Source organism: Brachyhypopomus gauderio, chromosome 14 (assembly GCF_052324685.1).
Source record: "Brachyhypopomus gauderio isolate BG-103 chromosome 14, BGAUD_0.2, whole genome shotgun sequence".
Classification (NCBI taxonomy): domain Eukaryota; kingdom Metazoa; phylum Chordata; class Actinopteri; order Gymnotiformes; family Hypopomidae; genus Brachyhypopomus; species Brachyhypopomus gauderio.
This window is the reverse complement of record NC_135224.1, coordinates 16,158,711-16,184,353: the sequence shown is the minus strand read 5'-3', so window position 1 is coordinate 16,184,353 and position 25,643 is coordinate 16,158,711. Positions and strand designations below refer to the sequence as shown.

Below are 25,643 nucleotides of genomic sequence, written 5' to 3'. Positions count from 1 at the left end.
GTGAAACATATTTCTGATCATTGGCTACAAAACACGTTCATGTTTATAGACAGACTCTCCCACATAATTTTTCACTATTTGCATTTGCATGTATGCAAGCTGTACCTCTCTTGGTGACAGTATAGAGATGTAGTCTTCATATATTTGCTTAACAGTCTGTTCCACCACAGTTCTGTTGGTCTCTTTCTTCAGCTCCTCACAAGCCAGCCAGAACAGCAGGTTCTCCTCGCTGAACTCGGTCTTGAGAAACTGTCGGAAGTGGTCGCGGCCGCGCGCGCTCTTAATCAAGTGCTCGAACGACTGTGCCCACAGACGGGCCTCGTCTAGGGTGGGACCAGGTCTGCAAGGAACGCCGCATTCATTAAGCACTGCCTTCCATTTCTGATTTAACCATCATATGCGACTATTACACTGATTTACATAGGCTCATTATGTAAAAATGTCACCGTTATCCTCAGATGGACACCTTGATTTCTTTAAACATGAATAATAAAGAACTACATTCATATTCATATATGTGGAGTAATAAATATAACCTGGAATGGTAATGTACTTACGGTTCCTCCACCTCAGGCTCCATTTGTTTTTCACACATCCTTTCCTGATTCTTTTCATCCTTGGAAGCCCGCACAGTAAGGCTATACACACATAATGAGGAGACATTTGTTATTTTCTGTTCCAGAAGGATGTAATGCTTATAGTTGCTCGTGTGTGAGTGGATGCAGGGTTCCGGTGTGTATAAAGGTCTGTGCATGAGTGTGGTCCCTTAAGATTAATGAAGACTCCCAGTACACCTGCATCCAATCCACGACTCCCTCCCCAACACGCACACTCACATAACAACACAGGCTCACAGTACAAGTATAGCCTACAATAAGGTATATACAATGAGTGCATACACATTAAACCCAAAGCCCCATGGACAATATTCTGCATACAAAAAACATAACTATGGAAAATTACTGCCATTCAGAAATCATCAGTTCGGTTGGTTTGACTCTATGCAGTGACAGTTCAATTTTGCCTGCTTGACAAGCTTGCATTCACTAGCTCTGATTTTGTTTACGTTGTGTATAAACTAATTTCATCCTGACTCTGTGCACCTCCAGGTTCAAAGAGCTGAACACGATTCCTGTGCCTGTCTTTCACTTGTACTGCACTGCGTGAGAATTTTAAAGGACACCGGAATTTTGTCCAGAATAGAACGGAATGGTTTGTGCGCGCGCTCACCAGGAACAGCTGCAGCAGCAACACCAGCAGAAGCAGCAGGCGTTCGGGGGCGCGTTCAGCCAGCCGAGCGCGTGTGTGTTCACGCTGTCACGCACGTGCGTGTTGGAAGGCGCGATGATCCGCGTCTGGGCGGCATTTCCGGCCTCCTGCGGCGGACGTTTCCCCATCTCCACCCGCTCTGACCCCATGAGCTACGGCACGAAGTTAGCGTTTATCACCCGTTATATCGGAAAAGGTTAAAACAAAATGCTGAGAAAACAGTCACGTGTGGCCTACGCAACATAGAAGCATTTACCAGCCAACACAGGCCATTACTTTATTACATGACTAATGTCTAACTGCACACAGACATACGGGTGCACGTAACACAATTAACGCTAATTCAGCGGAGGATCATTGAATGCTGTAACATTCTTAATTAATTTAAGCAGCTATCCGCCGGGACTTCTCAGGAAGGAGGCCCGAATACCACAATACACAACAGGAACGTAGCAATAACTAGAATCCGTTGAGATCAATTACAGCACGGCACCTGAGTACACCACTACAAAACAGTAAAGTATCTCTGACATTCATGTCCCTTTCGAACCAACACGAAGTACATTTTCATTATGTAGCCCAATGAAACAATGCAGCAAAGAGATGTGATTTTGGCAAAAGTTTTGCGCTTAAATCAGTCTTAAAAGTGAAGAAAGCCATATCCAAACACAAACACATTTTTTCTTTGAAATACCATTTAATTAAAAACAATAAACCATATTAAGTTATCATATATAAAATGGCCATCACTTTAGGCTTTAGCTATAAATTAAACTATAGCCCTGTAGGCATAACAGAAGCGTTGGTCAGTAACCAAATGTTATTTACTTGCGGTCGTTTCAGTTTCCTAGCCTTTGTCGTTCCGACACTTGAAGCCAATATTATTTCAATACACTGCATTCGTGCGAAACGGCAACGATTATCGGCGTTTCGTTCAACAGCATCCTCGAGCGCAGCCTGAGGAATTTGTCAAGCCGTGGGCGCGAGAATGTATTTTCAGAAATAATATATGTACGTCAAAAATACTAACAGAAGCATCCGGTTTCTGAATAGTCTAATTCCATTAATTTGGTACATTTTAGAATTACTCACCGTATTACCATTGGTGCCCGGTGTGGATTATTCCTGGCGCGCAGTTTACACGCCCATCACCTCTGCGCTTTCGTCCAGCTACTGATCTCCATGCGCATGCGCGCGTCTGGTTCTCGTTTGGATGCGCTCTCTTCTGACGCGCCGCACCGACCTGACAAAACAGATGTGTGACGAGGTCCTTTCCTACCAAATAGCGTACATTTTGCCAAACATATTTAGATTTTATACCATTCTTAAACATTTACCAGTATTATTGAACCATACGTTTTTTAATGTGCAATATGACTAGACAAAACATAACTGTCTACATGAAATAAATTTCAGTATTTTACAGGGGAAAAACAATTAAAAACGCTTGGTCATAGGGTATGTATGACACATGACGTCCACAAGTGACGTGATCATATTTATAATTACAAGGAAAAGAGTGCTAAGCACGAACAGAGAACACTTTAACCAAGATACATTAATAATCTTGACTGGGAATTTCTGGCTCACGGATTAAATATGGGATTTAATAAGTATACGTGGAACGTTTTAGATAACCATTGAAAAAAGCCCTGACGAGCTGTAGGCCTATGGACGATGCATTTCAAAAGTCCGTTTTAGCCTCTTAATATCATTCTAAAGTTACTAGGCTCACATCAGAATGATTCTAGGTACACAGATTGTGACGTTAGTCGACTAGCCTGTGACGATTCCCGCCTGTGGCATATTAAACCCGTTAATAAGTGTGTATGCTTAATGACTAGTACCTCTCTGGATGGTGGGCATAACGTAAGATTATTTGTGGTGAGCATAACGTTAGAACATACGAATATTCATTAAAAACGTAAGGAATATGTTATTAATTAATACATAATGAAGCATTTCTTGTAACTCGAGTTATGAATTAATATTAAATGCTAGGGCTTTTGTTCGTATTGTTTGATTGGCCCAACAAAACGCCTGTGTCTTCTTGTATTCCAAAAACGCGTGTCTTGTGTTCCAAACTCCATAGTTTCCCTAAAAGAGTAAATGAAGTTGTAAATCTAAAAAAATGTGAAGGCCTTTTGCTAAGCTACACTGCCCTTTGTTTAGTAACATGCTCTGAGACGTTGTTCAAATACGGGCACAGCATGAGGCAACATGATGGAAAAACAATTCCAAGATATTCTAAGATAAACACAGATTTTAAAAAATGAGTAAAATTGGTGAGTCTTAAAGTCACGAAAGTGATGAAACAGGAAATCAAAGGAAGTGGTGCCGATTGATGACTTACACCGGCATTTTAAGAAAACACATGTTTTCAATGTCCACAAAATCCTGGACCAGTGAGCAATAAAAGCTAGTAAAATGTCCTGATGTCATTTGGAGAAAGCCAAAAGCTGCATTATATCTCCCAGTGAATGTGTACTTGTGGATCCATATTTGTATTGGCACCCATCATGGTGCAGTTCGTAGGTCTAATGATTGATCGGGTCAAATACTTTTTTTGTTTTTGTAACTGGGCAGTGATTTTTGAGCTATTTAGAAATGAGCTCTGTCTCATTTCATTTTGCTCATAAACTCACAGCATCAAAGGATTGATTATCAGACCTTTTATAGGCCGAAATTAATGCATATATGTCCCTAATATTTACATTAAAAGTTCATTTTCATCGGCAAAATGAAGAAAAACAATGAGCTTTCCATTGTTGGACAATCTTTAACTCCACGTTTGTCTATTAAGTCGTGCTGCATCACCGCTAGAGGGCACTAGCACTGTTTCTAGAAAGGTGCCCTTACCCTAGCAAGTCTAGGGGCATTTTTGCTGTTTAACCAAAACTTGTAGTTTATATGTCTCTGCATGAATACTGTTGTTCTGACACGAAGAAGAAACAAGACTCTAAATTGAAAATTCTAAAGCTAAATTAATCTGAATGCAATTTATGCATAAATCTTAATGAGATTTTTTACAAATTAGACTAAATTACAAATTAGGGCTAAGTCAGGAACATCCCTACAAATAAATTACTGTTGTGTGTAAATTCCTGAGTGGAGAGCACTTTTAAACCTAAATGGGCCATTTTCACATTATTTTTAAAGTCAAAGTCAAATATATGTATATAGCACGTTTTATAGTATACCTTTACACAGAGAAGCTTTACAAATGTTTGGGTCTATATATCCCTAATGAGCAAGCCAAGGAAAAACTCCCTGGGCTGATTAATGATGAAACCATGGGAGGACCAAAACTCCAGAGAGAACCCATCCTCTTTGGGTACGTTAGATTATAAACAGCCCATACACTTCATAACCAAATCTCTACATGCTCTTGCACCCTCCTATCTCTCCAACTTTCTCCACCTCCATATCTCATCACGTCAGCTCAGGTCCTCTAACCTAGGTTTGCTCTCCGTCCCACGACACAGACTCTCTACTATGGGTGGCAGATCATTCAATGTTGCTGCCCCCACCCTCTGGAATTCGTTACCTCCCTCTATTCGCTCCTCTGACTCTCTCTCTACTTTCAAAACTCAACTCAAGACTTTCCTCTTTTCTCGATATTTCCGCTCTCTCTAAGCCCTGTATTTTCCCCTTTTCATGTGTGTACAGCGACCTTGGGTTTGTGAAAGGTGCTATATAAAATAAACATATTATTATTATTATTATTATTATAACCTCCATTTAAGGGTGAGGTTGGTTGCAGAATTTTAGGGATGGGCTTCTAGTTCAGGTCAGGTTAGGCTCAGGATTAAGTTTAGTTATAGGATTATACCAAAGGCAATATAGCTGTAGTATTAAACATGCAGATGTGCCTGGGCAAGGCTTTATGTCTGGACAATAGTAAGTTCAGTTTGCTCACACTGATTAAAACAAATCCATAAAACCATATCACATCTGCAATCTCATTTATCAACCTCAGCAAAGATGTGTAAGCGATTTCAGCTGTTCCAAGAAAGCCAATCTCTCAAGCATTTTCATCTGGACAGCTTGAAACGCAGCTTTACAATATAACTGGGAGCTAAAAGACTTACATATTTCACCTTTCATCTTTTTTATCTTCTCCACTCAGTTCAGTTCGGTGTCATGGTGTCCCAGGGGTTTTTACTCTCTACTACAGAAAATAATTTGAAGGTAAGATTTGAAGGTAATGTGTTTGAAACAGACTACCAAATGCTCGACTAGGTACAATATGCAGGCAGTGAAAACCCATACGAACGACCCTAATCGCCCCCCACACCCCCCTCCCTGAGACCCTGACCAGTTCTGATACCCTTCTTACCTCCGGCCACAGATGCTAAATAGTACGTCTCCAGTTTTGCAGATCACACATTTTTGTGTTAGGCCGAATTATGATTATAATATTTAGCTAATGATGCAGTTAAAGTAATCTAGATTACGGCTATGCATAGTATCTTTTTAAAGTGAAGTAGATAGTGGAGCAAACATTTTATACATGGAAAGATGAAGTATCAGATTATAAACAATGAAGTAATGAAGGACCAGGCAGCAGGTAATTAGTTTGTTTTGGGTCCATCGGGGACTCCCCTTTTCTATCAGAAGTGTGTCAGTGAAGCAGGTGCCTCTCTCCATGGTTTCCTCTTCAGGCTTCGTCTTCATCAGGGTCAGAGGAGAGCGATATGGACAAGCAGCAGATGATCCAGATAAGCCCTGCAGTCCCCAAAGCTGCAATGGTCCAGGCTTCGGACCTGCGGCATCACGATGACCAAAGCATGAAAGCCCAGTACAGCATCACACGGATCATACAGATCATGTCACTAGTGTCAGAGCCACCTGGCATTGAAATGCTCTCTGGGTTTCTCTAGATCCGGCTTCACAGCCGACAGGTTTAATTTCATTGGCTGCATGGTAGTGTGTTGTGTCCAGCGAATGTATTCTGTTTAAATGAGCAAAATACACACACACACACACACACACACACACACACACACACACACACACACACACACACACACACACACACACACACACATGCACCTGCTTAGTATCGTTCAAACTGAATTCTTCCATTCCTCTGTTCTCAATTTCATGGTAGAGTGTGTTCCCCTGGGTGAAAGCACCGGCTGAAATAATATGACTCATGTCTCTCTCTCTCTCTCTCTCTCTCTCTCTCTCTCTCTCTCTCTCTCTCTCACTCTACACACACACATGCACACACACACGTGCGCACACACACACACACACACACAAACACACACACACGTATATATAAAATATGTAAACATAAACTGATGGGGTGAATGACTTGCTAAAGCTGTATCCATCCTGTCCCAATTCGAGTGAAGATGAGTGTCATAAAATAAATACACTTGCACTTTAAAGGTAAGTGAGACTTTCATTCCTTTCTGTCTGACTGAACAGATAAACAGGAAAACAACGTAAACCTCAAGTCATTAGCATTTAGATGAAACTATGAACCTATTACGGAAATTACACAGGACAACTGAACAAACATATCTCATGACATCCAGTAGTTATTTTTCAAAAGGTTTCTTGACACATGAAAGGTACACTCAAGGCAGCGAATAGCTTTATAGATGTGCAAGTCTGCCTCTAATGGGAAGTTAGTCACTAATTGTGCAGTAGTGGCTCCTCAAAGACTCACTTAAAGCTCATTAATTTCTCCTTTACATCAGCAGTTCCTTAGCAAGGGAGTAGGAGGGCCCATGCTCGCCAGACAGCAACACGCAGAGAGTGACTGAGAGCATAGGGAGAAGGACTGAAACAGGGCTAATGACCTGTCAGAACTCCCCCTCTCTCCCCCTCTTTCCACCTCTCTCCCCCTCTCTCTGCCTCTGTTGCCACCCAATCTCCACCTCTCTCCAAATCTCTCCACCTCTCTCCCCATCTCTCCACCTCTCTCCTCTACTCTTCAACCATCTCCCCATATTTTTCACACTTTTTCCTTTATTATTCAATGCACTGTGATGGCACTGTGGTTTCTGACATCTAGTGCATGAATAATAAGAAGACAGTTGAGTAAGTGAACATATAGTGTGGAACTATAAATTGTCTGGATAACAGGATAAATTTGTATCCAGTTAAACTTACATAAACACTGGAATTCAGTACTGTTCTTTGTGTATATGCTTAGATCAGTAGTTTTGAACAATGTTAAGTACTGAAAAACAAGATGAATATCATTTATTGTAGCTCTGGAGATAATACTCAGACCCTCACAGAGTGGGCTAAATATATTTAAAAGTTTGAACTAAAGACAATAGCCAGGTGAGCAAGCAAAACTTATAGGACAGATGAGAAGAATATCGTAGAAACAGTCCAAGGTCCAATACCAGAGACAACTGTCCAGACAGACCAACAAGCCAGAAGGGACAAAGGCAAGCACTAATATCAGTACACAGACAGGCTGGGGGAGGGTAATACACCTTGCATGCACACTGGAGCTATGGCAATACTTCACAAGGACATAATGGATACCAATGGGCCATATAGGTAGGAATGACAACGTTCAGGAGGATGATCAGCTGTCGGGGGAGGCGGAACAGAGAAGGTAGCTATGATTTGTGGATCAGAGTGGAGTGATGGGCAGGCTGCTGGCAGAGGGATGCTGGGAGATGTAGTCTTAGACTGGTGTGGTCAGAGGCTGGTGGAAGAACCACCATCATGGTGGAGAATCATGGCTTGCAGGACGTGTGACAACATTCCAATAAACCAGAATGTGAGGAGCCCATACACGAGCACTAACACTAATATCTCATTTTCTCGTATCAAGATATTCAAGAATCTCATGTTCCACTCTATTCACGCTTGCTGCCTTGTGGTTACAGAGTTGTCTTGATAGTGTTTAGAAGATCCTATTTTTTCAGAATCTAAAACCAGCTGACGTTCTGGCCACTTACTAGCAGATTGGGTTTAAAATTATGTTCATACATAGAATTTATCAAATGCCACATCAGGTAGTGAAAGCTGCCTGTTATATAGAGCATCTTGACATGTTGTCTATTTTCCATTCTTTCTGAGTTATGTTTTTGATTGCGCATGTGTCATTAAATCTTTAGTCAGCCACTTAAAATGACAGAATCGAGATTTAGCATCAAATTATTGTGTTCTGTTTATGCCTGAGATGCAGGCAGTTATTCATAGGCCCATTCTACTCTAGACTCCATTCAACGGCAAATTACAAGCAAGGGAATACGGCTTGAAGGAGGGATGGAGGGAGGGGGGGAGGGAGAGAGAGTGAGAGAGAGAGAGAGAGAGAGAGAGAGAGAGAGAGAGGTGTATTGGGGTACTGAGCAACATAAGTCAACATTACACCACCCCAACCACCACCCATCTCCAACTCTCTCACTCTCCCTCTCTATCTCCTTCCTTGGTTTACTGGCAATGGTGTTAGCACACCAGTATCTGCTGATGCACAAAACATCTCTTACCAATATGTCTGTACTTCATCACTTTAAAAGCTAATTAGTTAGTTGCAAGGTTCAACTTCCTTTGGTCAGGCCCAGTAATTTAGCTGTTGTGCACATTCATCATTCATACGTCTAATAATTGGCATTTCATTGTGTTGCGCATTAACCCGTGCACATAAACTCATGATTATGTATGATATTTTACAGACCCTGGATGGCCGAGATAGATGACAATGTAGTTAAGATCCTGCACCCAAATGCTCTTATTTCTACATATTAAATGCTATATGAATTACACTGGCTTAAAGTCTGTAATTAGCCAATGCAAAAGATGGTTCTCTCTGGCACTTCTTATCTCTTTCATTTGACACATGCATTCCCTCACTCACTTACTCACTTTTGCTCACACTAATCAATGGTGGGTGTTATGCGGTTCTGCAGTATTGGATGGGGGATTTTGTGGGATTGATGACAGATAAACACGGTCTCCCTGACTCAAAATGAAATTCGAATTCTCATTCAGAAGCCCATCAGGCTCCTAATTTAGGTCACAGCAAAGGGCAGTGTTTGATCAGATTCAAAAAGTCTGTAGTGTGTAGTTAAAATGGGACTCTCATTGATTAGCTGCTGGTCTTCTCTGACTCCATTGACCTATGCATGTATTAGGAGGAAAGAGTTCACATACAAACCCAAACACACACAATTTTAGCATTATATGTGTTCATCACTGGTAAAGCTGTGTAATGAAAAACTCAAGTTACGGTGTAATGTTGAGTGGTCTGAGGTAGAATGTATTTGCACAAATGTTCATTTTACACGTTCATATTTCCACTTGAACATGATTCAACAAGGAATGCTTGTAACCTCCGCTAAGTATGATTTTCATCACTTGCTCTGAGAACCGGTAATATCATCCACTAGATGACTCCTGACCAGAGATGTATAATCCAGGTTCAGAAAGTAAAAGTCCTCACCAGGATTTTGCTCAGGCTTCCTGGATTGTGTTGATTCCACTAATTTTACCTGGATTGCACTAATTAATAAATCTATCAAGCTTGAGCAAAATCCTGGTGAGGATTTTTACTTTCTGAACCTGGATTATACAACTCTGCTCCTGACTGTATATAATGCCATGTAAACCCTGTTAATGTGTAAATATCTGCAACGCATGTGCTAAAATATTTAAAGGCAGGAACTGGACAGTACCAAAGGCATCTGTGAGAGTTGAGACATTTTTGTTGCTTCCTGGTTCAAAACATGACCTTACAGGTAGGAAGGTAACGTCTATCTGTCGTGTCTTATGTATCACAACACTTTTAACCTGGTAGTGTAGGAGATAATATGGCCAAGAGGATCGTATCCAGAATTGTGCATATGTTCTGCTCTGTGCTCAAACAAAACTTCACAGTCCTACATTTGAACTGAAACCTGTCCAACTTAATGTTTCCTCCAGGCTGGCTGTGATCCAGGATATGCTTTAGTAATATGACCATTGCACAACACACAGACTGCATTTGGTCCAAAAGAAAAGTATATGCAACTGATATGCTACCGATGGGATGTCTCCCTGTATGTCCATCCAGAGAAAATGGACGAGGATACAGTCCTTTGAAAGCAACCACACCTGATGGTACGTTCCCTGGACATTGCTGCATAGTGCAACTGCATGCTTCCTTATACAAAGTAGAACAACGGTGAAAATGCAGACCACTGAGAACCTAGGTGGAGGAGCTCACTCAGATCGAGAAAATCCTGGAAAGAACTACATGATTTTGTCATTATTTTGTACAACGTGATGAGAGAGAGTCTAAATCTATAATTGAATTAAATGTCTCAAAAGGCAATTACACAATTTTCACATGAAACAAAGCACTTGTGTTTTGGCAGAATTTACCTCCACCTGGCAATTTTAGCTCATCAACTGATTCAATATGAAATCATACCCAGAGAATATTATACTTCTGATAGACATTCTAAAATGGATTTTATTCCCAGTTACAATTGCCAGTTCTTTTCTGAGAACCAGAGATTGTCACGTTGTGGGGGGGCCCCCTACCGGTCGCCCCCGGTTACAGCGGCAGCGGTCCTGTTTTTGGTCACGTGATGTTCGTTCCTCAGGTGGGCGGGACCCGTGATCCGTCTCACCTGAGGGTCGTTTGTTCGTCTATATACGTCTTGTCTTTGTACCAGTTGACTGCTGGTTATTATTTCCTTCATTTGGAACAATGCACGGGTTTTTGGTTTGCACACTTTCTATTAAACCATCCTCTTTCCCTGAGACTTGGCGTGATCGCTTCCTTTTTGAGTTGCTCACCCTGCCCGTCACAGAATAACCAGCCACCTTCGGAAGCCGCCAGTCTCCTTTGCTTTCTCCTTCGTTCGTGGTCATGTCTCGTGGTAAGTGTTTGTCTACGTGCTGTGTGTTTGTCGTGTATTGTCTGAGAGAGTGTTGAGTCTGTCCCCACTCGTCCCGCCGTGTTTAAATGTTGTTTGTGTTTAAACCCGTAATTCACACGGCGGTGACTAGAGCTGGGGACCGGTAGACTCCGCTCTCGCCCAGCGAAACTACCGGTGCCTCATTGCGCACGTTCGTTGTCCGTTATCGTCTCTGTGTGTGTGTGTATGTACGTTGTAGTGTTTTGTTTTAATAACGACACGGACGTGAGCGAGTGTGTGTGTGCCGTGGTGTGTGTTTCGCTGGTGGTGTTCGTGTGTGTATGTAGTCGGGTCCACCGGTGCGTGCCGCACGCTAGACCGCGTTAGACGCGAAGGTCTCTCGGTGCCTTTTGCCTCGCTCACCCGATATCCCGCGGTGACGGGGGTGAGCGACTGCGCCCGAGAGACGCGTCGCTGTGGGCGTGACGCGCAAGCCGCTCGCGTATAGCTCTCTCTCTCTCCAAAGATCTGCGGATCCCGTGGGAGAACGGTGAGAGAGAGAGAGCTGGAGTAGGCGCCACGCTCCGCAGAGCGCGCGCATCGGTGGGTCCTGTCCGTTTGTTTGTGTTCTGTCTTTGCGTGTTCATTTTGTCCTAGAGTGTAGCGTGCTTTGTTTTATGTAATTCCTCTCTTGCACCCCTCTTCACTGTGTGTGGGGAGGGGTCCATTTGAGGTCCCGTGCCACTGGATGTGGCACGGAGGGCACCTTGGGTGCGTATATGTTAAATGTTGTGTCTGTGTTTTTGTTTTGTTATTCCCCAGAGGGGCCCCCCCTAAATATGTTTTTGGGGGGGAGCTATGGGGTTCCTGAGCCACGACATGTGGCTCAGAAGGCACTGCTCCATCAGGAGACCTGACCGGTTGGGAGGGACCCCTGAGCAAAGAGGAGCCCCTGTACCCCTTTGTAGGCGGAGGACGCCTGGGGTGTAAGGACAGGGTGTCTCCTCAGGCCAAGAAGGGGTCCCTTCCCCCCTGTGTAAAAGGGGGGTCAGTGGTCGGAGCAGTGCGCGTTTTGTGTTATGTGTTGTCTGTGTGCGTGTGTGTGTGATGTGTTGCAGGTCGCTCCTGGAGGTGGACTGCGGCACTCCCGGACCTAGTGGGGTCTCCAGGCGGAGACCCTCCCCTTCAAGCTCGGGGTGACCAGCGTGTCCCTGATGCGGATTGCCAGGGCCCTGGTCTCTGGCGCTCCTGGGTTGGGTGGAGGAGTCCACCTTGAGATGAGGGGCCCCGGGAGGGGTTCACTCCCCAGGAGTCTGGGGTGACCCCTAGCGAAAAGGGCAGGGGTCAGCTCCGAGCAAGGAGGTAGGTTCGGGAGGTGTTTGTGGAAGCCGTGGCCGCACCCCAGTGTGGCGGCCTGCACACATCCACACCTGTGACGTGTGTTGGGCCATGTGCTCCCGGTCTGCACACAGCGGTGGGGCTTAAGCGGCCTAAGGCCGGTTAGGGCGCGAGGGCCCTGTGACCGACCGGGGCGTGGTTATCGTCTTGTTGACGGCCCGGTCGGTCCAGGGTCCCGCCCAGGAGGCGAGCTAACTTATGTGTTTTTATGTTTCAGCTCCAGGACTGCAGGGAACGGGTCCCTGCCTTGTCTGTGTCCTGTGACGAGGAGCTTTTATGTGTTTTGTGTTTTGTGTTTCAGCTCAGGACGGCAGGGAACGGGTCCCTGTCTTGTCCCCGCCCTCCCGCCCCTTTGTTGTGTTTTGTGTGCTGCCGCTGTAAGCCGCACATCCGGAGGGGAGTGCGGCTTTGGTGGGGGGGTCTGTCACGTTGTGGGGGGGCCCCCTACCGGTCGCCCCCGGTTACAGCGGCAGCGGTCCTGTTTTTGGTCACGTGATGTTCGTTCCTCAGGTGGGCGGGACCCGTGATCCGTCTCACCTGAGGGTCGTTTGTTCGTCTATATACGTCTTGTCTTTGTACCAGTTGACTGCTGGTTATTATTTCCTTCATTTGGAACAATGCACGGGTTTTTGGTTTGCACACTTTCTATTAAACCATCCTCTTTCCCTGAGACTTGGCGTGATCGCTTCCTTTTTGAGTTGCTCACCCTGCCCGTCACAGAGATAGTTATTGAAAACGTTTGTACATTCGTAAACACCATTTTAATTAATGAAGTTTAATCTCCATTATGACCTGAAACCCGGTTCCAATTCGTTTTTTTTATATGCAATCTACAGCAGTCTTTCTGAAAAAATAAAATTATACATTATATAGTTTATATATGAACATGCACATTTTAAAATGCATATTACAGTAAATGACCCCACTCTGACGTCCAGTTAATGAGACTTATCCATCACTAATGCCAATACTAAAATTAAAATTATACATACTCTAAAATTCTAAATAGAAACAGCAATCCCATATCTAGTCCATAAAACATTACATCGAAATTTTACATCTCACCTAGGACATGTTATTTTTTAGTAATTTTTGTTTTGTTTTGTTTTTTTTGGGGGTGATGATGTGGACATTACAATGTTTCATATTAGAAGAATGCCTTCTTGCTACATTCATTTTCTATATTCTTTGATCCATTAGCTTCAGCAATGCATAAAAACATGAATATAAAAGGTGTACAGACAAAACCCACCCAGCACAAGAGCAACCTATATTCAGAGGACATCCTACTTACAAAAATCACACTTGACAATTAAAGAAAAACTCTTCAGACTATAGAACAGAGGTCACTAACAGGTGGACCGCAGTCGGATACGGACCCAAATGCCATCCCATCCGGACCCAGAATTAATTGTTAAAAATATTTTTAAATTTTGACGAGAGAATTAATTTTAAACCGGAGCATTAGCACAAGTCCGTGGTCGCAGTGTGGTTCCAAAGTTCCACAGCAACAGTCAAGACTCCTGTTCCCCGGCCAAGCAGCCACAGTCCCCTCGGTGCAGGCGGTGGACCTCAGGCGGGCCAGGATCAGCACGACCCCTCGTGGCAACGGCTCATCCTACCCCGGCATCAGCACATCCACCTGATGGGTGATGACCGATGGGTATTAAGTGATGGGTGATCAGTGATGGGTGATGAGCGATGGGTGACAGGTGATGAGTGATGGGTGATGGGTGATGAGTGATGGGTGATCAGTGGTGGGTGATGGGTGATGAGTGATTGGTGGTGAGTAATGAGTAATGAGTGATGGGTGATGGGTGATGAGCGATGGGTGATGAGCGATGGGTGATAAGTGATAAGTGATGGGTGATGGGTGATGGGTGATGAGTGATGAGTGATGAGTGATGGGTGATGAGTGATGAGTGATGGGTGATGGGTGATGAGTGATGAGTGATAGGTGATAGGTGATAGGTGATAGGTGATAGGTGATGAGTGATGAGTGATGAGTGATAGGTGATGAGTGATGGGTGATGAGTGATGGGTGATGGGTGATGAGCGATGGGTGATGATTGATGAGTGATTGGTGGTGAGTAATGGGTGATGGGTGATGATTGATGAGTGATTGGTGGTGAGTAATGAGTAATGAGTGATGGGTGATGAGCGATGGGTAATGAGTGATGAGTGATGGGGGATGAGTGATGAGTGATTGGTGGTGAGTAATGAGTAATGAGTGATGAGTGATGGGTGATGATTGATGAGTGATTGGTGGTGAGTAATGAGTGATGGGTGATGAGTGATGAGTGATGGGTGATGGGTGATGTGTGATGGGTGATAAGTGATATGTGATATGTGATAAGTGATGAGTGATGAGTGATGGGTGATGAGTGATGAGTGATGGGTCATGAGTGATGAGTGATGGGTGATGAGTGATGAGTGATAGGTGATGGGTGATGAGCAATGGGTGAAGGGTGATGGGTGAAGGGTGATGGGTGATGGGTGATGAGTGATGGGTGATGGGTGATGTGTGATGTGTGATGGGTGATGGGTAATGAGTGATGGGTGATGGGTGATGAGTGATGGGTGATGAGTGATGAGCGATAACAAGGTGGAGGCATTTGCTGAGTAGCACAAGTACATCAAGACTGAGCAACATGGCACTACATGCAATGACCAGCCAAGACAAACTGAAAACGCAGGGAGTAAACACACAAGATAGTGAAAGAACTAAACCAGACCCAGGTAACACTAACAAGGGGGGGTTACAAATGAGCAGACATGGAAACTGATAGAACATGGAAAATGAAAACAAGAGCACATGGAGAAAGTAAACAAAGACATGATAGAGAGGTAGGGGCGGGGTCAGGCATGACACTATCTCACAAAACACTACCTTTCTCACAAAACACTAACTAGATCATATACTTGGGTTCCAAATTATCCACCCAGCTATCATAGTTTCCTAAACTCAATTTCAATCCACCTCTCGAAACAATAAATGATGATCTCCAGCAATGGATAAGCCTGCTTATCTCTCTCCTTGGTAGAATAGCTATAATTAAAATGACAATATTAACAAAAATTAATTACTTATTCTCAATTATCCTGTTCAGTCAACCTCCACTGGGTTTAAAATCTTGGAATTGAATACACATAATTTTTACTGGAAAATTAAATGATCTAGAATTAAACTTACCACACTGCAGAATTCTAAGATCCATGGAGGCTTAAAGTTTGGAATGTGTTCCATTATGTTGTTACTGCATATTAAAGTGGATAACCCCCCACAGACAGAATACTCATAGATTAATATAGAACAAACACTATTTAAATTTATCAGGATCTCAGACTTACCATTCATCCGTCAAACACCCCTGTTTCAAAACTCCTAGTAGAGCTTAGTGTAAACTCTTCAAAAACAACTTATTTTCACCAAATAATCACTGTTCCATTTGGAACAACCCTGATTTCCTGACCACACAAACAACAACCCATGTTTTATGGTACAGACTGATAAAAGTATCACACATCTAAAAATACACACATCTGAAAATTCCTCTGATGGACATAGACGGGTGTGGGTGGAGATGGAGCAATGGTCTGCACATCCGGTGTCCTTATCATCATTAGTTTGTGCTCCGTTGCCACTTAGTAAAAACATTCCACCAATACTCCCCTGGTGTGGGGTCTCCTCTGAATCTGGTCTCAATTTAGATGCACTTTTAGACTTAGGCAGACTTTGCCGTCTCTTCCAATCACAGCTAATGTACTCTTCCCCCGTCACTCATTGATTCAACATTTAAGCTCTGGGCCAATAGGATTCTGAAGCAGATGAAGGACCTGTTTAAAGATGATGTGTTTATGTCCTTTGGGCAATTAGGTAGAGAGTATAACATTCCTGGCTCACACTTGTTTCGATATTTGCAGATTCGTGATTTTGTTAGAAAGAATTTTTCCTCTTTTCCATCGCTCCCAGATAATAGTGTGATAGCTGAATGGTTAGAAAGGGATGCATTTCAAAAGGGAGTGGTGAGTAGACTGTATTATGACATTCAGAGGATTACACACCCTACACTCGATCCCATCAGGGCAGCTTGGAGCAAGGACTTTGGTTATGAGCTCTCAGAGGAATTCTGGCAATTGACAGTTAGGAGGACACATTCAACGTCTATATGCACAAGACATGGACTGCTCCAATTTAAAACATTTCATAGGCTCCACCTCTCCAGGAGCAAGCTTGCAAAAATATGTCATCGGACCCCTGCTAACTTATTTCATATGTTTTGGGAATGCCCAAAGTTGATGGAATTTTGGTCTTCTATCTTTGAGACATTTTCCACATATCTGCAATAGAGAAGTTACTCCATTGCTATCTTTGGTGTGGCCCCAGATGAGGTGACAAGATCATCTGCCCAAGCAGATTTAATTGCATTTACATCCCTACTGGCCCGTCGCCTCATTCTCTTTAACTGGAAATCAGCATGCCCTCCCACACATGGTCAGTGGGCAAGAGACATAATGTTCTTCTTAAAGCTGGAGAAACTGAAATATTCAACTAGAGGATCTGTTTAGACATTCTATAAGGTACGGCAACCATTTCTGAATTATTGTCATTTAGAATTCCCCACCAAAGACACTGGAATGCATATGGTTACGGTTTGACTGGGTACGGATAAAGTTTTTTTTAAGTCTTACATACGACAATTTATTCCTTTATCTGTCATTATTATTATTACGATGTCACTGTGAGGATTATTGGTAAGGTTAGCACTGTCATACCTATTTCTTTATTTTTGAGTGTGTCTTGGTGATTGTATTGTGTTTGCAGATAGTACAAAAACCTAATAAAAAACATTTGAAAAAAAAAAATAATAAAGACATTTTCCTCAGTAACACTCTTTGTCATACTTTTGCCAGAAATATCAGTTTCTTAAATTCTAAGAGCTAAAATCCCTTGTGCTCAAAATCAAACGAAAAGATACCCTTTAGACCTATCCCAACCAGTTTCAGACTTCACCAGTATCAGTATACAATAATTTCCAATCCACAATATACAAAATAAAATCTAAACCTAATCTAATTTCCAGACAATGGACAATTAATATCCATTATCACTTCCAATACTGATTTCTGGACAGAAACAACCACTAGGTTAGGTGGAGGTTAGGTAAATTGGCAGTCCAAGACAAATTCTCCCTGAGTGTGTGTCTGTATCTCTCCCTGAGTGTATGTCTATGTCTCTCTCTGTTCAATAAAAACAAGTTGTTGTCTGAGTGTGTGTGCTTGTGTGCCCAGTGGTGGATGGTGCTCTGCTACTAGGGTCTGTCCTCTCTCCCCTTCCTGCACCCCATTCAGTCCCCCAGGGGGCTGTGGATCCCGGTAGAGAGTACGCTGTGCGCAATTGGCTGCCGCTTCTCGCCGGTGTGTGATTGGTTGTCTGTGACGTAGCTGTGTTTACAATTGTAACGCGCCTTGGGTATCCTGATAAGGCGCTATATAAATTGAAACATTCATTCATTCATTCATTCATTCACTAGTACAAACCTATAGCTTACTAACCTACAGAGCCGGAGTGGCTAATCGGGAGATTCGGGAGGATTCCTGATGGGCCGGCTCATGTCAATCTCTAGTTTGGGCCGATTGGTAGGGAAAAATAATTTTGGGCTGGATTTGGACATGAAACTCCCGGACTGAAAAAGGGGCTCACTCCAGCCCTGCTAACCTATAACATATCTGAAACAAGTCATTCACAGAATACACCGTAATTGAATAATATACTTACTGTAATAACAAATACAGTTTATAGTCTATCACAGATGTATTTAATATCAAAATACATAACCAGTGTACATGTTTATTGCTGTTTGGAAGTGAATATACTATCGACTAAATTAGTAAAACAGACACTCTTTCCATATTATTATGCCACTGTCACAATCTACCATATGGAACTATTTACCATATTGGATGCTATGCAGTGAATTTTGGGCCAAAGTTTCGAAGGTGAACAGCTGTTTATTAAAGTTTATAGAGAAAACAGAACCCGCACAATGTTATTTTTGCTTAATAGTGCTTTAGCATTAGTCTAGCTGAGCAAGGTTCCTCAAGACCTGACAGTTAAGACTACACTTACATTTCCACATACACAAAGTTATTCCCCCTGCATTAAAAATGCACTGATAGAGAAAGAAAAGTGAACTTTCTTCCATAAATGTAACTTTTTATTTGAAAGGAAAAATAACAAGGGAGTCTTGCTAATACCAAAGTACTATTCAACATGGACATTAAAGTTACTGTCAAGGACATTTAATGGAAGGAGAAAAAAAGAAACAAGAAAAGCTGGCATTAAATTCAACCCATTGCCTAATTTGTTTCAATGCAGTACTTCACCCTAAGTGCATTTAAATGTCACTCTCCAGCCTTAATCCTCTTCCTACATTTATTGATTTCAAAACCATTACAGTGGTTAGCGGTCGACATAGGCACACACCGCCACACACCGCCACATCTGCACATGGCACATTTGCTGTTACTAGTCATTATGAATAATTTTCTGTAACTCTTGCAAGATTTGTACTCACTGCATGCTTTCTAAGGTTCTGTATTTAGTTCCTGTTGGGTTATAGCAATCAGCCTTGAAGACTTTGTTGTTCAGAGTCTTGCTACTTGCAAGGAGTATAGGAACGCATTCGGAGAAAGAGAACTTTTGAGATTAAGAGATTCCTATGTGATAAAAATTTGCTGAGCTTAAATTTTTCTTTTTATTTGATATAGAAGGTATATCAACATGGCAATAAAGGACATGGAATTTGCAGCAGAAAAACACACGATTGAAAAATTACATAAAAGCTCAGTTCAAGGTGTGAGTACATTCATTTAGTGACATTCACATGAAGTATGAAAATTAGCATGTCAAACACAGCAAGTGTCTTTTAATAGCACATTGTTCTTATAAGGTCATATAATTGAAAACATTTCATTTTGTAAAAAAAAAACATTGTTAAAGTTTGAACAATGCACGGACCAGGGCATATTTTGCCCTGCTGAAGGGCAATTTAAGCTAAATTATATTGGACCTAACAGCAAACTCTGAACCCTGTCACTCTCAATTAGTTGAGTAGTCTATTCATTAGTATTCAATACTGACACTGATTATGAATCAGATTTACCTGAGCTACTCTCTCAATGTCAGTGCCATCCAGAAAGGCAAAGTGGCTTAAATTGATCACACTTAATCAACACTTAAATATGAACATACATGAACACATGAACATACTTTAATTTGTGACATGAACAAGATCAGCTTAGAGCTTCAGTTATTTACACTATTCATTATACATTAATGGATGCACCATTTGTATACTAAACGTTTATGCTATCATTGGCATCGTTTACCAACCTACTGTATACTGTATACTTTGTTGATGTAACGTCACAGTTTGGATCATGCCAAGTCAGCTAGCTTGAATAATGTCAGTCTGAGTTCAGCAGTGGTGTTACATCTTTCTTAGCAACTTTAAGTGCAACTTTCCAGTGGTAATCTTGTAACTATGTGTGTTTACGAGGACCATACAAATTTATAGTTAACTAGCTAGTGTTACAATAGCCCTTATGCATCTTAGACTAAAATGTTTATCACTGTGACAGCACCCTACCCTGATTTAAATTAAGAAATTAGGTTGTACAATAGAAAATGTAAATACATTATGAGTTATGTCAGGTTTTGGTAGATGAAATCAAACAATTGTTGACATAGGGGGAAAATAAATACAGAATAAAATATAGGGAACAGAAATATATAATAACATCTAAAGGTACAAAACCAGGTGAAAAATTAATGAAGTTCTATTTAATTCAATGAAAATAATGAAAAACGTCTGACTGCTGACTGCTATCATAAATGAGAATTCATGAAAATAAAAACTGAATATATTGGAATGCTTTGTATTCTGAAGACTAAACACAGATGTTATTTCATGACTTTGCAATACTTATAGCACAGTGAAATTGCTATGGTTTATCTTTGCTAGTTCAGGTCTAATCTGATCATTTAAGATCATTTAAGCAATATGACCACATAAAGAAAAAGAACAAGTCAGGAACCTCTCTTTGTCTCTCTGTCTCTCTTTCTTACTCACTCTCACACACCCACACAGATACACATACACCTTTCGAAAAGCTGTATTCGATTTTACTCTTCACAGCTTTACGCTGTATATATTTGATTACGGAATAGGTTAATGACTGTGTTTGCCTCATATACTCTGTTAAATGTGTGCACATTGCTATCAAACCTGGATTCTCTTCATTAAATGTTTTAAGAGGTGTTTTGATTAATAATCCCCACTTAATTGGAGGTATTTGCTGAGAGGTTTAATGAAATGCCACAATGAAACTGGCAGAGAAGATGAGAATCAGAGGCAAGTGGTTGGGGTGGTCTCATTGTGAGTAAAGGAAATGAAGAGATGCATTTGTTTCAGATATTCAGTCAGTCCTCTTCATTCCTTCACACTCTTGGCTGCACACACACACACACACACACACACACACACATGCACACACACAGACAAACACACATATGCACATTCTGTCTCTCCCTCTCTCTCTCTCTGTCTGTCTCTCTCTCTCACACATACACACACACTGTCAAAGCTCTGTGTGTGTGTGTGTGTGTGTATATGCATGTGTACACATGTGTGTGTATGTGCATACATGAGTGTGTGTGTGTGTGTGTGTGTGTGTGTGTGTGTCTAGATTTACTGCCAGGGCTGACAGAGAGAGTAAAGCAGTATTAAACAGGCAGGGTGATTAGAGAACCCAGGAAGGATGAAATATCACTCAGGGCCAATATGACTCTCTCATGCTCTCTCTCTCTCTCTCTCTTTTTTTTCTCTCGCTCACTCTCTCTTCTATCTTTCATAACGGCATTTTAAAATCTATTTTATCGACATTATTGCATCAGGAATTATACTGATACTCAGTTGTTTTCATCAGAATTTTTTAAGATAATGGAATTTAGTTGAATGAAGACCCGTCTGGAAAACCGATCTTCATAAAATTAATAGGCAAATAACTGCAACTATAAGAATACAAAAGAACACATTCTGCATATTATCTATGAATGATTTACAATATACAGGCTGAGCCTGGTCTTCTATTAATTTATATTACCAATGGTAGCACACAAAAGTCAAACGTCCCTACATGTGGACCAGGTTTTAAGTTTGCTCCAAAACACCTCTCTTAACACTGTAATGGGCCTATGATTCAGTTTCCCTTCGAGTCATCATATCGAACTTGAAGATGAATCACGTAACAGTGTCAGAAGTGCTGGATGAAAGGCGGCTGATGGAAGACAGGTGGGAGGTTCATCACTCACTGTCTCTCAGGTGCTGCCAAGATGTCACATATTTTATAGTGATGGTTGCCGAGTCTCACTTCAGTAAAAAAAAGAAAAAAGTTGCTTATTGATTTTCCTTTTTTTGGCAAAATTGTGAATTGGATTTTTCACCTAAGAAAATTCGATTAGGCCTCTCATTAGAAATCCAGAATGGCTCAGATTTGTGGATCATTCTGGACAGCACGCATCTCTCAAACATGTCTCACACCCTCGTAAACATTTCTGCTTGTATCTTCACATCCCCAAATCTGCTGCTCCGCTGTGACTGGACTGATCACATGGGCTTGTAACTTGACAAGAATCTTTCTCTGCTCTCTATCTCTGAGTGCTTTTAAGACTCAGTAGCCCTGCAGTTGGAACATCTATCGAACTGTTTAAAGTAAGAAGAAAGGCTGGGAGGAAAAACGCAGCCCAGACGCCAGTCCTCTCAGACACGGTTTCCCTTTTTGCCAACAATAGAAACGATCAGTCTACCCTGGAAACTGGCCCCTATTTCTTAGTCTGAAACTATGTGATAGGCTTATCAATCGAGGATGTGCAACCAGCTGCAGGGTGTGTGTGTGTGTGTGTGTGTGTGTGTGTGTGTGTGTGTGTGTGTGTGCGTGTCTGACAGGGCTTATTAAGAAGACAAATGTCTGCGATCATGGTTTCAACCTTTGACTGCCGACAGGATTGCAGTGTCCCAGACGAAGGGTCCCGAATTCAAATGAAGCCTAAAATGCAGACGAAGATGAGGATGAAGAGTTGGGATGGAGACGACTCTCTTGCTTTGGTCAGAGTGCTGACAACAATATTAATCAACACGTACACTGTACATTACATACCCTGTCAAAATGTACACTGACATGTTGTTTGTACAACTGACGTTTAACAATGAAGGATGAATCTGAATTGTTCTTACACTGTTATTGTGGGGGAGATAACTACCCAGTGTGTGCTGTTACAGCAGGGAAAACAATGTTCTGTGTTCAGCAGGAGAATGTCGCAGGAGTGAGCAGCAGGAGAATGTGTGAACTGCTTACTGGACTGGGGCAGCAGACTTGTAGGTCTACAGAACATCTAACAGGTGCAGATGACCATATCAGACTTAACTAGGCACCGGTTCTTATTAGTGGGATGAATTGTAACAATGGAGCTCTTTGTATTCGGCATCAGTTTATGAAATCTGCGATATATCTGGAGAAGGTGGAAATATCTGCAGGAGACAATTAAGGTGCACTGTGTAAAAAATTGAGAGCTCTAACACAAATATTCTGTGAGTTAGTGCTGTAACAAAAGGTGTTACAACCAGTCCCTGGTCTCACCCACACCATGCAGGGAGGGAGGATACTGTTGTACTCAAAGTAGGTTAGTGGGAGAATAATATGTGAGCATCTCATTTAAAATCTATCAATAGAACGAAAAGGCTCAGTGCTCCCTGCAACCTGCAGCCCTTCATGCTCTGGGTCTTCATGTAAGCATGTAGTCTTGACTGAGGATGTGAGTGAACGGCACATGGTCCATAGCAGAGGGGCGGCTGCTTGAAGCTGTGCCCAACAGGGCTGTCAGGGATCACGATGAAATACTGTAGCTGCTCGCTAGCTCATTTCACCGCCCAGTTGCCTTTACTATATTGAGCTTGGTGAATGTGAAGAAAGAAGATCTTTTAAACCGCATACCGTTGGATGTAACAGAGATGCGATAGATTCTTGATAAATGCTGTGTGACATTTATAAATGATATAGTTGTGTGGATATTCATTTGAACGCATGGCTTATGTAGAGGCTCTTCTCTGAGTATTGTCCTAAATGGGACACAAAGTGTTATATTTAATTGAATGTCTTTTTGTCAATGTTTAATTATTTATGACATTACACCTTTCACCGGCCCTGTGTGTCTGTATTTCCTGTCTCTAGAAGTAAGTGGAAGGAGATGACCCAGTGTACACTCTGTCCTTGTGTGTGTGTGTGTGTGTGTGTGTGTGTGTGTGTGTGTGTGTGTGTGTGTGTGTGTGTGTGTGTGTGTGTGTGTGTGTGTGTGTGTGTCGGTGTGCATAATGGAACTATAGCCTCTAGCTTCATATCTTTTGTGTTCTACTGGACCTGTCAGAGATCCATCCTTCCTGAAGATGAAATTATTGAATTATAGATGGAGCTCAAATTTGCTTGTAATGCAGTGAAGATAGCCCATGGTACCGTCCATGGTACAGCCCATGGTACAGCCCATGAGTGAGAGTCCATGTGCAAGCTGCAACGTGTTTAAAAAAATAACTCTGCTACTGGTCCTGGTTGTGTGCAGGAGAGAATACTACTCCATAAGCTTAAAAAGCTCTCTCTCTCTTTTTCTCTCTCTTGCTCTCCTCTCCCTTTCTTCCACTCTCACTCACCCTCGAGCTCCCTCAGATTTCACACACACACACACACACACACACACACACACACACACACACACACACACACACACACACACACACACACACAGCAGGAGAGGGTGAGTCACAGGTGCTCTGTTGTATTGGCATGTTCTGTAGGTTTGTGGGAGATTCTAAATGCCAGATCTCCATCTGCTACTGTGAATTTTGCTTGGACCAATGAAATTCATGCCTTCTGGACCCCAGTAAATTGCCAAAACACAGTCTTATCCCAAATAAGAATGCCAGCTGTAGTGTTACAGAAATATCAGTGCTACCAACGTACAGTGGAAATATGAGCAAGTGATAGTGTGTGCCTGCATGCACCAACCTTTCCCAACATTACCATTGCATAACTTAGTGTACACACGTTCGCCACAACATGACCAAGATCTGACTGCCATCTTTGCTGACTTCTTAACCAAACTGGGATGAGATACCAAACATGGACTCCTCAGCCATAACCAGAACATGGCGACAGGATAAAGGAGACTTTGAATAATTGTTTTTGCCTCTGATATTTGTCTGGAGTTCACACTGTGCAATATGACATGGCTAAATTAGTTTTTTTTGTTTGTTGTTTTGCAGAGCTGTGATGCTGATTGGAGAGAACAGCATTGGTGTTGCATTACCAAAGATCAGTCACTCATTACCAAAGATCAGTCACTCATTACCAAAGATCAGTCACTCATTACCAAAGATCACTCACTCATTACCAAAGATCTGTCACTCATTACCAAAGATCTGTCACTCATTACCAAAGATCAGTCACTCATTACCAAAGATCTGTCACTCATTACCAAAGATCTGTCACTCATTACCAAAGATCAGTCACTCATTACCAAAGATCAGTCACTCATTACCAAAGATCAGTCACTCATTACCAAAGATCTGTCACTCATTACCAAAGATCAGTCACTCATTACCAAAGATCTGTCACTCATTACCAAAGATCTGTCACTCATTACCAAAGATCAGTCACTCATTACCAAAGATCAGTCACTCATTACCAAAGATCTGTCACTCAGTATAACAGAAACCCACCTTCAGTTGTAGTTAATTGTAGCTATAGTTGAAGTTATAGGTGCTGAACTGTCCCAAATAGATATTGCTAAAATGAAATGACCTGACTCAGCAGCTATTTTAATGGGGATATGAATATTAAAAAGATATACATTTAACCTGTCAAGTGATACATTTAAATATATTTAAATACTGATAGAATTTATTAATAGATTTCAGCTTCAGGCAACTGGAAGAAATGATAGCTTGCATAAGTTTGGAAACTGTAGTGACAATAGTTAGTATAAAGAATGCGAGGGTGAGGCCGAGCCACTCAAATGATACGGATTATTATATGTATGTA

General features: G+C 42.0%; 1 protein-coding gene across 4 annotated transcripts in view; it reads right to left on the bottom strand.

The window, feature by feature from the left end:
• The window catches only part of LOC143474989 (regulator of G-protein signaling 20-like), a 28,820-nt gene that overhangs the window by 1,130 nt on the left and 2,047 nt on the right, over positions 1–25,643 (bottom strand). Inside the window, exons 2-6 of one of the 4 annotated variants that reach the window (XM_076972682.1) lie at positions 5,361–6,223; positions 2,362–2,512; positions 1,231–1,421; positions 558–638; positions 106–340 (exon numbers count right to left, since the gene is read on the bottom strand). In XM_076972682.1, coding sequence (XP_076828797.1) covers positions 106–340; positions 558–638; positions 1,231–1,418 — 504 coding nt within the window. In that variant the 5' untranslated portion in view covers positions 1,419–1,421; positions 2,362–2,512; positions 5,361–6,223. Of the gene's footprint in view, positions 1–105; positions 341–557; positions 639–1,230; positions 1,422–2,361; positions 6,224–25,643 lie in introns of all 4 variants that reach the window. The other 3 variants (XM_076972684.1, XM_076972683.1, XM_076972681.1) reach the window with 3 other exon arrangements.